Genomic DNA, 12,607 nt, shown 5'->3' with positions numbered 1-12,607 from the left:
TCAACCAGGGTGGCAACAAGTTTCTCTCTTTTACGTGGTGGAGTCCACTCAAAGAAATGTTTTTTTCCATCAGACCAGCAAACAGTTAGAGATCCCAGTACTGGAAGGCACAGGAAGAAAAGGGCACTCTCACCTGGTGGTGGCAGGAATGCAAATGGGAACCTTAGTTTGGATGGGATGTTTTAAAATGTGTGTGTCCCTTGGCCCAGCGATTTCACCAGGACAATCTGTCCAATAGAAATACGTGGACATGTGGACAGAGGTGGATAAGCAAGGTGTTTGCTGCAGAACTGTTTATAAAGACAATAAATGGAGGCCATTCAAATGGCATCAGTAGACGAGTGATTAAACAAAGGCCTGTCCATGCCAGGGAAGCTGTTAAAAATACAACTGAGGTGGATCCAGTTTACTGGTCTGGAAAAATGTCTGGTACAAGGAAAGCAGGTCACAGAATAGTGAGACTCTGTTTCCATTTAGGGATTTAAATCGACTCTAAAATTTATGCAAAATTGATGCAAAATACATACCCAAATCTATAGAGAAATGTTACATACCACTGTCTTCAGAGTGGTCCCCTTGGAGTGAAGAGGCAGGAAAGACCTTATATATTTTTTTACAGATACTCTTGATTCTTTAAAGCTTCGTACAAGTGTTTGTTCATAAGTGCATTGCCTTTATAATTTAAAAAAAGAAAGTTAAGATTTCTACTCCCACTATTTAATAGAGGGAAGCTCAAAGGAGGCAGAGATCTGTCTCAAAATGCATGATGGGCAGTGCTGGTTCAGACTGGGGCTTGGCTTTGACCCCAGCCAAGGAGCCGTCCCATGCTGCCCAGCAGCAGGCTTTAGGGCTGCAGACAGGCGCCATGGCTTCCTGGGTGGGGATGGGTAGAGTGCTGGGCTCTGGGCAGCAGGCAGTTGATGCTCAGTAGAGGGAGTGGGGCCACCTGGGTGTGGGGAGATGCCCTCGTTCCTGGAAGGTCCACTTGCATGCTGATTGATGATTCTTCATCACTGGGAGTCCTAGTGCTCCTGCCCTGGCTTGAGTCCCTGACTGTGCCAACTCCAGAGATGCTGCTGAGAAATGCCACCTTGTGCTAACAGCCTACCAGGTGCTACTGCTGGTGCCGTTTGCTTGGGGCGCTGAGCAGGGCTGTCTCCCTGTGGGCAGGCAGTGTGGTGCAGTGGTGATGGCCAGCCTCTCTGGAGCCAGACTCTTGGGGCAGTGCCTAGCACTGCCGCTCACTAACTGGGCTGCCTTGGATGGGTCGCATAACCTCTCTGGGCCTCGGTCTCTTCATCTGTTTGATGATGCTAATAGAATCTCATCGTAGGGTCATTGAGGGTTCAGCTAAAGTGCTTAGCCCAAAAGTGGAAACCCGACTGTCCATCAGTGGATGAAAGAGCAAATAAAATGTGATATATTCACACAATGGAATATTATTCTGCTATAAGAATGAATGAAGTACTGACACAAGCTACAACATGGGTGTAGCTTGGTGACATCATGCAATGTGAAAGAAACCAGACACAAAAGATCACACATTGTGTAACTCCATTTATATAAAACATCCAGAATAGGCAACTCCACAGACAGAAAGTAGGTTAGGTAGATTAGTGCTTGCCAGGCTAGGGGATGGGGAGTGACTGCTTAATATGTACAGGGTTTCTCTTTTTTGGGGTGATGAAAATGTTCTGCAATTACAAACTAAAAACCACTGCATTGTATACTTTAAAAGGGTAAATTCCATGGCATGTGAATTATATCTCAATTAAAAAATAGCAAAAAGAGAGAGTTAAGAATGAATATAAAAATTTATGAAAAAAATAAAGGGCAGTGTGACGGTGGCTCAGCAGGTAGAGTTCTCGCCTGCCATGCAGGAGACCCAGGTTCGATTCCCGGTGCCTGCCCATGTTAAAACAAACAAACAAAATTTATGGATGTGTACCACACAGTGCTATTGTATTGGTGAGACATTGATCAAAGTTAAATATACACCGATGGGGTTAAAAATGCATTATGATACAACCTTATGATATATTGTGTAGCTGCGAATAAAATCTTGTTTGGGAAACTTACAAAAATGAAAGTAAAGGGCTGAGGACAGTGCCTGACATATATTAAGTATGGTTAGTGTCAGCTGTTATTTGTGAACCATGGAACAACCCTGTAAGGTGAGGTCTCGTCTCCCCATTTGGCAGATGAGGAGACTGAGGCTTGGGGAGAAGGCATTTTGAGGCGGTGACTCTGCCCCACTCTGGTCTGCTGCCAGGACAGTTTTGAGTCAGGGGAGGGCTGAGTCTTGGTGTCTGGCCAGTTTGGGTGCCCATCCTGGCTCTGCCACTTTCTGGCTGAGAAGCCTTGACCGTGCCCGTCCCTCCACCAGCCTAAGCCTCTGTTGTCTGGCCTGTGGAGTGGGGGTAGTAGGGAGGATTCTCTGGGAGCATGCAGCCGGAGTGAGGCCCTGCCGCGGTGGGGCCCAGGTGGCAGAATTGGGACCAAATGGGTGGAGACCCCAGGAACTCTTCCTGCAGCCCGAGCTGCCCAGGGGTGGTGAGCCAGCATTCTTGGGGAACCGGGGAGGGCGGCACGTCAAGCAGAGGCCAGGCGCATGAACTTTCTCCCTGCAGTCCTTTCCCACCTCCCAGGGGCCTCGGTTTCCCCTTCAGATCCAGCCCAACACCGGTTATGATCAACACGTTCCTGGGGCCCGTGTGGGCTGGGTGGAGGTCCCAGCTTCCCTACCGTTGCTTTCTGGTGGCGTGGCCCCAGGCAGGGAAGTCCACCTCTTCGAGCCTCAGTTTCCTCATCTGAAAATAGAGCAGCTACCTCCCTGGGCCTTGTGGAGATTAGATGAGAGGTGCTTAGCACAAGGCCCATTGGCTAAAATTACTACTATTACCGCTTTATGAGCCATGAAGGGGGCTGGAGGACACGTGCATGCCTGGAGGCAGGGGGCTGGCCCCATGAGCCCCTGGCCCCTGGCTCCCGGCCTGCAGTCCCTTCACTCCCTTCGGCACCAAATGATCGACAGGCTGGGCCGGTGGCGTCCTGGCAGGCCTGTCCTGGCAGCTGTTCCCACAAGGCGGGGCCCCCGCCAAGCGGCAGCGAATTAATTAGGCCGCATTCCTGGTCCAGAGGCCTGCACGCACAGCCCCCTTCCGAGCCGCCCAGGGCTCTTGGCTCAGCTCCCCAGCAGGCCGAGGCGAGGCCCAACTCTGCTCCCCGCCGAAAGGGGCTGGGAGGGCCCTCCTGAGTTGGAAGCCCTGGCCTGGGAGGGGCCAATGATAAGCCAGCCGCCCAAGGTCAGCTCCCGTCCTGGCTCTCCCCCATCGCTCAAGTTCAAATTCCTGGTTCTGGCACTGGATGCCGCTCCCAGCCTGGCCCTTGCCAACCGGGCCAGCTGCTTCTCCCTGGACTCTTCCTGCCCCGGTCAGACACCTCGCACTATTCCCCTGCCTGTGATGCCAGCAGGTGCCAACTCCCTGTCCCCTCTCTCCCAGCCCCACCAGCTGGAAGGGCAGCTCATAGCAAGCACCTGCCCCTGTCACTTTTCTCTGCCCTGGTCTGCCTTCCCTGCCAGCCTCTCAGAGGTTGTTGAGGGCAACAAGTGTGGTTTAATCCAGAGGGGTGACACATTGATAGAGGGTGAGGATGACACCTGCTGCGGGAGTCCCCGGCCTGTAGCCACCCCTCCTGTGTCAGGCGCTCAGGACTTGATCTGGTTGGTGCTCAGGAAGGCTTTGTTCATTCCTGCCTGTCCCCTTTCCTGCCTTTCTCATGTCCCCTCCCTTTTTTGTGCTCCCCAAAAGAGGATGAGAATAGCTCCCTGCCCCCATAGAGCCTTCACTTATGCTGTTCCCTCTGCCTGGGATGCTCTTTTTCTTCTTCCTTCTTCATTTGAATGGCCCTTCAGAGCTTATCTTGAAGAGGAGGTGACAGAGATGTCACCTCCTCCAGAAAGCCACCCTGGGCTTCCCAGTTCCAGGAACTCCGTCTCAGTGTGGATATACTCTCTCAGAAAGGTAGGATAACATAGAAACTAAAAATAAGAGCCCAGGGTTTGATCCCAGCTCCACCTCTTGCTGGCTGTGTGGCCTTGAGCAAGTTGCTTAACCCCTCTGTGCCTCATTACTTCAAGCATAAAATGGGAATAATAATGCTAAGACCTGCTGCATGAGGTTGCTATAAGGAATCAAGGAGTTAATATGTGTAAAGTACTTAGTAAGCACTCAATAAAGGTTAGCTATTATTTTTATCACAGACTTGAACAGCTTGTTTTCTTGAACGGCTCTCCCACTGACTGGCGAGGGCAGAAGCTTATCTGGCCTGCGCACTAGATTTGCCCAGAGATGCTTATTCATAATCGCTGAATGAATAGATGGCCGCATTCCAATGATTTACTGCCCTGATAGGCAAATGAGTTTTCTGAACTGAAAACCTGGCTTCTATTTTTAATCAGAGAGAGAGGAAGAGAAAGAGAGAAGAGCTGATTCCCTGGGGTTCTTTCCTGGGGCATAGCTGAGCAAGGGATGGGGGCAAGGCAGGCTAGAGAGGGAAAGGATGTGGTCTCCCCCTCACCATGCCTAGACATGCGTCCAGGCTCTGGACACGGGCTCTGAGCCACAGCCCTCTCCTGTAAACTGGGGTCCAGTAAACTGGGGTCACCCTGCACCCCTTCTGCCCTTTCTCCAGTCAGAAGGAATACAGATTTGACTCAAAAAGCCTTGAAAACTCTCTGACGTATTTACTAAAAAGGCAGAAGAAGGTGAGATTTTTTTTCCCCCCACAAAACCCAGACAGATTTCCTGAAATTTAATCACCTTTCTTCCCAGCCCATCAGAGCATTCTAGAAGCAGGCATAGGTCGTGGGTGCACATGACTCTTGACCTTTCAGGGCCTGAGCCGGAGGCCCCCATGGTCCCCAGTGTCACCCCTGCCTTCACCTACCTCCTGGGCCTCCTCTCCTCCCCTTAATCGACACCGTTGCTTACTCATTTGGGGCACCGTGCTGAATCCCGGTGTGCTAAGGGCAGCAGGGGCCTGCCTCCTTCAGGCTTCCAGCGCCCCTGTGGTCCTGGGGTTGCCCCACTCTGACTTGGCCTTTGGCTCTTTGTAATCCCCTGGGAAGCTTATCGGGTTCCAAGGGGAGGCAGGACCATTCAGATGGGGTACAGGGCTGCCAGCAAGGGACATGGCCCTGGCACCAGGCCAAGCTGCAGGTTGAGAGGTGTGCTACGCCGTGGGCTTGGGGTAGGGAAAGCCAACGGGCTGTGGCAGACCGCATTGCATCCCTTCTCACCTGCCAAGCTGCCCTGTAGACCTCTCCGAGCCGGTGGGGACTTTGCTTCCCTGCCTCCTGTCTCCTCATTCACTCTGCCCTGACCAACCTCCAGTGGCATCTTTTCAAAGCCCGGCTCTGACTGAGGCCCGCCCCTGCACGTGGAAACTTCCTGGCCGCCCATGGTCTGCCTTTACTCGGCCTTCAAGGCCTCTCTGGCTTCCTCTCCAGGGTTCTGCTGCTGCCAGTCTCTGGTCCTAGGGATTCTCCGTAAGATCCTTGTCAATCCCACTTCCATTCCTTCAGGCTTTCTCTTCCCCGGGCCTGGAATTCCCACTCTATGTTCTATTTATTCGAAACTTACTCATCTCTTGAGGTCACAGGAATATCACTTTTGTCCAGGAGACCTTCCCTGAGCGACCTCCATCCCTGCCCGGCCGGCTGACCCCAGTCTCCCCCTTACTTCAGCCCTATCCCTTTTGTCCCATTCCCTACACAGTCACGTCGACCCCACGATTAGCCTCTGCCTCTCACTGGGCCCTGGGCTGAGCTCGGCACCACAACTTATCCATTTAGTGTTTAGAGCCCTATGACGTAGGGACTATTATTTCCCACTTTATAGATTAAAAAACTGAGGCTTAGAGGGCGGTTTGTCCAGTGTCACACTGCTGGCAGTAGTGGTCCATGAATTCAATCAATAAATATTTATTACGTACATATATACTACAGGCTGTGGGCCCAGAATGCCTGGGATGCCAACACTTATTGTGTGACCTTAGGCAAGTTGCTTGCCTTCTCTGTGCATCAGTTTCCTCACCTGTAAAATGGGGGTGATAAAAGTGCCTATGTCATAGAACTGATGTGAGGATGAAATGAGTTAATCTGTATAAAGTGCCAGTACACAGAAGGACTGCAACACATATTAACTGCTCCTGTTATTCTCTCATGAGGGGGTCAGGGCTGGCTTCACCGACAAGGCAGGGCTGGAACCAGCCATCAATAATTATTTCTCACTCTGAAATCTGCCATTCCCAGCACGGGCCAGCCACTGGGACAGGCTGAGCTTGCTCCCAGGAGGATTCGTCAAGGATGGAGGCTGTGGCGGATTCAGGTGGCTGCCAGCAGGGGTGGTCCTAGCTGTGGGCTGCTCCTGGGACCCAGATGGGCTGTTAATTGGACCTTGGCAGGATCGGCCACCCGAGTCTTGGGGCCCTGGGCCTCTGCTGTTGGAGAAGGGTTGAACCCCATTCCAGCAGGGCCTCAACTGATGCCCAAGGTGAGGGGCAAGGCCAAGACCAGGCTATATTGTCCCCTCCCCTCCTATAGTTCCAATGGCTGACCACTAGGGCTGCACACAGCCTCGGAATCCAACTGACCCACCCCTCAGTGGACAGATTTGCGTCAGGCAGCATGGCCAAACCCCTAGTGGGACCGGGTGACAGGAACAGAAGGGGTCTCAGCACCCTCAAAGTCTTGACTCCTACCAAACCTGTCTCGGAAAAGATCTGGACACCAGGTTCTGGCTGGGTGAGAACATAGGTTCTGGAATCCTGGATGTCAGAGCTACAAATGGCTGTCCAGGCACACATGACAGGCCAAGCTTAGAGAGGGCAAGTTAGCAGCCAGAAGAGTCCAGCAATGATGTGGAGTGGGACCCGGGGCTTCCTTTCTTCATTTTCCTATATCCCCTTAACTTCTAAGTAGCTCCTTCCTGAGAGGGGCCACCATTAGTCGACATAAAACATCAGCTATCACGTCATTGTTTATTACAAATAAAGTTCGCAGTTAATAACTGAGTCTAAAAAAATACTTTAAAATAAATAATTGGAATTCTCAAAGTTCCTATAGAAAATAAGTTATATACAGACGGATGAAGCAGAGCAGGCCCTTCTCACTGGAAGTGTTCCAGGGGCTTTGGGTGGGGAGAACCAGAGAGGACAGATGGCAGCCAGCCAGGACACCAGGCCAGGGGGCGGGTGGCCCATCGAGCGTCTCCAGGACCAGCTGAGGCACGAGCATCCCCCCGCTGCACAGTGGCTCCTGGTTTGTGGCCCAACGGTCGGGACACCCCCTTGGGGCATGGCCTCTGGTTTCGGCTCTCCCTACGCAGTTCCCTTTGCCAGGCAGGGCCATGGGCCAGGAGCAGAAAGGCCAATCTGAAGTCTGGGGGCTGACGGCTTTCCTGGGCAGTGTGAGGCATGCAGCTTCCTTGAGAGATGCTCCCTCACCTGGGTGAGGAGGCGGGAGCTTGCACCAATCCCAGCAAGAGGGTCCAGTTCACTGGGGCCATGGCTCCACCCCCAGGAAACAGGTGGAGGGTCTTCCACCAGCCCTGGGTGACCCCTCTCCTCCCGCCTCCACACGGGCTTCCTTCCCGACGTTACTCCAGCTCCCAGCGCTATCTCTTCCTTCGCTTGGAGTGTGTGGGTCTGGGTTCCCTCGTCGCCTCCTGTTGTTGCCTGGCAAAGTGGATCTGGGCTGCAGAAATGTCCCTGGAAATCAAGAGGGAGGACAACTTAGCATCTCAGAAGAAATGGACTGTCCACAGCTCCCTGTGTGGGGCAGGGGTAAAGGGGACTGGAACCCTGGACCTGAAGCTGGGATCATGGCAGCCCTGGGGCTAAATGCTGGTCTCCGCTGACCCAGAAAACAAAGTCTGCACATGAAGGGCAGGCCAGACTAGCCTGGAAGCTTCCCTGCCACAGGGGCTTCAACCAAGCTGGTGCTCAACAGCACCCGGTGCCGTCAGAGTGACTGGGTGGCTCAGAGCAGCCCAGCATTATCTTCTGTGGCCTGCCTCCCTACCTCTGTCCCTTTGCTCGCACCTTTCCTTCCAGGCTATATACCTTTCCTTGCACCCAAGCACCACTTGCTAAAGTACTACCCATTCTCCAAGGTCCAGCGCAAGGCTGCTCTGGCTGGCCCAGGCAAATGTGGGTCCTGGGCTGCTCTTTGAGCATGGCTGGGACCCTCGTGCCATCTGGGCAGCCACGTCCTGGCTCATGGAGTTCTAGCCGGAGAGCCTGGTGGCTCGTTTCTGTTCCCAGCTATGGGAACTTGGGCCTCCCTGAGCCCCTTTCTCAGTCTGTAAAATAAAAACAGGCAACCTGCCTTAGATGACGTGGCGGGGGCTGCGAGGTCAGCAAAGCAAGCCTTTTGAACACTATGAAGCGCTGCCCAATTGCACCATTTTATCCTGACTTCTTTCACCCTAAGACAGTTTCTGAGTATTTGCTAGGTCCCACCATCCCACCTTTCTGCCTTTTCTTCCATTTTTTTTTTGCATCACCTCAAAGATGGGAGCTCTGAGAGCCGGGCTTGGGCCCTGGCACTGCCCAGCCTGAGGAGGCATCAGTGACAAAATTAAGATTGGCCATCAGCTCAGAGCTGCCCCCGGGTGCCAGACGCTGCTCACTGTGCTTTCCCATCCACTTACTCACTTAATCTTACAAACACCCCTGAGCTGGATAACACAGTCGTCCCCGTTTCAAAAATAGGAAACTGAAGCACAGAGAAGTTAAATGACTTGTCCAAGGTCACAATGCTTGTTGGTGGCAGGGCTGGGGCTCAAACCAGGTGAAGAAGCCACCTCTTTCACCAAGACAAGACGCAGCCATGTGTGGGGATTCTATTCTCGAGTCAGTCTGATTAAGCACGAGTGTATTCCTGGACACCTACTCTGTGTCAAGCCTCAAACCGAGCTGTGCTGAGGTCACCGGGGAAGAGGTCCGGCCTGGGGAAAGATGGAGGTAGCAGCCGGGGCGGTTCACTCCTCCAGACCCCAGCACGGGGCTGGTGCTTGATTCCAACACAGCCTGCAGCCGCGATCCTTCCACGGTCATGAACCTTGAAATGCTCCTTACTTTCTAAGAAAGTATACTTGTAGGCCCATGGTAGCCAAGAGCACAGTGGCTAAAGGAATAGACTCTGGATTCCTTCAGCCAGATGCCACCGACTGCTGTGTGATCTCGGGCAAGGGGCTTCACCTCTCTGAGCCTCAGTTTTTCTTGGCTTCCCAGCGGGAACCCAGTCCTGCCTTAGATGGAGAACAAGTGATGCGTGCAAAGCATGCAGGGGACACTCAGTCACTGTGGGCGCCCCTTACCTCAGCCGCTGGAGGAGTTCCCCTGCAGTGGCCCATGTCTTGCCAGGCTGGAACACGTCTGCAGGGGTCCTGCTGCCAGGGACTGACACAGCTTCAGCCCTGAATGGATGACATCAGGGCCTGAGTGAGGGGCTCTCTGGGACTCTGCAGCTACCTGGCCGCAGGCCCAGCCCAGCCCCCACCACACCCCCCATCCGCCCTCAGGAGCAGATCTATTTCCAACCCCGTGCACCTGGCATCCTTCCTTTCCCAGTTGGGGTGGGGACCGAGGAAAACTGAGCTACCGGGAATGTGTTCTTAACCTCAGAGAAAGGCAGCTGGGTGGCCAGCCTTCCCAGAATCTGGCCACCTGCACCAGAGGGAGGCCCTTTGCAGGGGAAACTGAGGCAAGGGTGGAGCCACTGCTCTATCCTTAGAGGAGGAGTTTCTCGTAAACTATCATAGGAACTGGAGCTCTGGATTGCAAAGCCAGTTCCTGCTTTTCCCAAATGCTCCAAACAAAGTCCCTCTCCCTTTTACAGTTGGGAAAACTGAGGCCTAGGGCAGGCAAAGGGTTTAGCACAGGTGCCCCGCAATTCTGTAACAACTCTAAGATGGTGCTAAGGCCCCCCAAAGTCCCCTGGGCCTCTGGTCAGAATCCAAAATCTGGTCAGACAGACCAAGGCTGAGGATGCAGCTTTTCCTTCTGGCTGGTGGAGTGAACTGACAGGACAAGCCCCAGCCCGTGTCTGGGTCTGAGCTGCTGCCTCCACTGTCACCAAGGGGGGCGTCCTTCCTGCTTAGCAGTGGGGACCTCAGTGCTCTTAGGAGCCCCCAGTGCTGGGCAGTTGGGGGGGGGAGGGGGAGACTCAGGGTTGACTGGGTTCTTGCCGGAAGGAAAGCTGCCCACCCACCCTGGGCAGCCTGGGACCTGCCAGCTCCCGACCAGCTCCTCGGCTCCTCTACTGAGTCTCCCGGACACCCGCTCCCCAGGGCAGGTCCAGGCTAGAGCAGCTGCCCCTGGCCCCTGCAGGCCAGGGGCCCACCTACCATGGCCTTCGGTGGCAGAAGGTGGCACAGGCGGGGTCCCGGGCACCAGAGCACTCACAGCGCCTTGGCAGGGAGCGGCGCCGGCGTCTTGGCGGATTTCCCAGGCCGTAAGGAGCTGTCTGTCTGTGGGCCGGCAGCCAGCAGGGTAGGGGTGGAGGGTGGAGGGAGGAAGAGAAAAAGAGAGAGAGAGAATGGAGACGAGATAAATCATGACCGTCAGCAAGCAGGCGCTGTCCACACTGCAGGCTGCAATGGCCAGCCATGCCACCAAGGTGGCAGTGAAAAGGTTCTAGGTCCTGACCTCAAGAAGACCTGCCACTGACCGTCGCAGGGTCCTCCATGGGTGCCAGGGGCCCTGCCTCCCACCCCCACCCCAGGTTCAGCTCAGCCAGAGCTACCAGCCTGGGGTGGACGGAGGCTGTGGAAATTGTGGTCCCACCCTCACTTGGGGTGTCTCTCCAACCCCACTTCCCTCCCAGACAGGAACTCAAGCTGGTAGAGCCAGGCTGCTGCCCCCACCCGCCCAAACCTCTGCTCTCCAAGCATGCCCTGAGTTAGCCCTGGAGGAAGGGAGAAAACACCCCACTTCACAGCAGGAAGCACCCAGACTCACAGGGAGGCTGTCCTCACAGGTCACCCCCTTGCTTGGAGAGGCAATAAATGTGCCTCGGGGCTTTGGCTTTAAAATGTTGCATGGGGGGTGGGGGTGTGTGTCGGGGTGGGGTTTGCAAAATCGTCAGGGAGAATTGATTTCCGATTCAGAGCCTGGCCAAGGCAGCCAGCGGGCAGGGCAGGGGACTCGTGGCGGCCAGGCCCAGCACCTGCAGGTCACAGAGCTAATTTTAGACAATGTGGTTGGTGCTGTAATGCCGAGGAGGGCGACCCGGCACGCAGGGACTGGCAGAGTTCCCGCCCTAAGCGAGTGTTTGGATGGGGATTAGCTCCACACACGCTTACGTGCCGGGCTTCTCTTGCCTTTTGCAATTTGGGGAAGGAAAAAAAAAACACAAACACACAGAAACTTCAACTTGAGGTATGCAGTGGCCCCGAGGCAGCCCGGGTGCTGGCGGAGCAGACCCACCCTGGCTATGCCAGGTGACACAGGGCAGGCTCCTCATCTGTCATTTGGGGACGGTAGCTGCCCGCTGGGGTGGCCGGGGGTGGGGGGTGGGGGCTCATGCCATGATGGTGCACGTGCAGTGCTTGGCGCAGGGCCTGGCTCAGTCAAGGCTGAGCTGTCATTCATCGCATCAGTCTTGGAGGACAATGCGGAGGCAGCATGACAGCCCGGGCCCGGGCTCTGCCATCCATGCATCTCGAATGGAATCTTTGCCCTACCTTCCTGTGTGATCTTGGGGAAAGTGCCTAACCTCTCTGAGTCTCAGTACCCAGATCTGGAGAATGGGGCCAACACTTTCTAACCAGGCAGTCCTGAGAATCTGCAGGAGACAGGTCTCTACAATGCCCAGGTCGGCCCCCAAGTAATATCAGCCCAATACTCACATTTGGAGTCCCAAGGAGAGATAGACTGTGCCAGAGGCTCCCCAGCATGTCAGCACCCCCCCCCCCCACCGGGGCTCCCCCACCCCTAGCAGCCCCCACCTGGTTCCCCATGGCGGCTCACCCTGGAGTGTTCACCCAGATGATGTCCAGATGGCAGAAGTAGACGCATTCCTTGTCAAGCCAGGAGCTGCAGGAGCAACGCCGAGGCCGCAGGTGGGCCCCTTGGGCACGGGGCAGGGGCACTGGCTGCTCGGGGGCCGCTAGGGCCTGGCCCTCTCCTGCACGCACCGGAGGGAGAGAGAGGCGGAGAGGTGGGTTGGGGCGCCTGGGACAGCCAGGGGCAGGGGCGATGGGCCGGGGCCCCTCCTCTTGCATAATTGAGGAAGTTGGCACTTTCTCTGCTCAGAAGCTGCGCTCCCAGGGGAAGCCTGGAGCAGCCGTGTGGGAAGGGCCAGCCGCTGCCCCGTGCCTCCTGCACCTCTGCACTTGCCCAGCACGGCTGCCACCGGGACCCCACTCCCGTAACTCCCCCAGCCGGCTTAGGGGGCACCGCAGCCCTGGGGGGGAAGGCACTGAGGAACCGACCCAGGGGCTGCAGCAGGCGGGCGAGGCCAGGGCGGCTCACCTTCATGCAGGGCCAGGAGCAGGGCTAGTGCGACGGAGCACCAGGCAGTGGGCATGGCGACCAT

At 55.3% G+C, this 12,607-nt stretch overlaps 1 protein-coding gene across 2 annotated transcripts; it reads right to left on the bottom strand.

Annotated features, from left to right (window-relative positions):
- Positions 1–7,042: 7,042 nt before the first annotated feature.
- Positions 7,043–12,607, bottom strand: EDN2 (endothelin 2). 2 transcript variants are annotated; one of them, XM_077137115.1, is made up of 5 exons: positions 12,544–12,607; positions 12,040–12,196; positions 10,416–10,538; positions 9,387–9,485; positions 7,043–7,773 (listed from the first exon to the last, which is right to left on the bottom strand). In XM_077137115.1, the coding sequence occupies exons 1-5, from the start codon at positions 12,605–12,607 to the stop codon at positions 7,680–7,682; spliced, it is 537 nt and encodes a 178-aa protein (XP_076993230.1). In that variant the 3' UTR covers positions 7,043–7,679. The 2 variants fall into 2 exon arrangements, with proteins under 2 accessions (XP_076993230.1, XP_076993232.1); XM_077137117.1 differs by lacking the exon at positions 9,387–9,485.

The sequence above is a fragment of the Tamandua tetradactyla genome, chromosome 2 (assembly GCF_023851605.1).
Source record: "Tamandua tetradactyla isolate mTamTet1 chromosome 2, mTamTet1.pri, whole genome shotgun sequence".
In the NCBI taxonomy this organism is placed as follows: Eukaryota; Metazoa; Chordata; class Mammalia; order Pilosa; family Myrmecophagidae; genus Tamandua; species Tamandua tetradactyla.
The sequence above is the reverse complement of the archived record's forward strand: the minus strand, read 5'-3'. Positions and strand labels throughout refer to the sequence as shown.

Excerpts from the sequence above, each read along its gene's own strand:
- EDN2 (XM_077137115.1), bottom strand. The coding sequence starts at position 12,607 with ATGGTCGCCATGCCCACTGCCTGGTGCTCCGTCGCACTAGCCCTGCTC. Across the intron at positions 9,486-10,415 it reads TTCTGCCACCGAAGGCCATG|GGCTGAAGCTGTGTCAGTCC; the intron begins GTAGGTGGGCCC and ends TCATCCATTCAG. Across the intron at positions 7,774-9,386 it reads GAACTCCTCCAGCGGCTGAG|GGACATTTCTGCAGCCCAGA; the intron begins GTAAGGGGCGCC and ends CTTGATTTCCAG.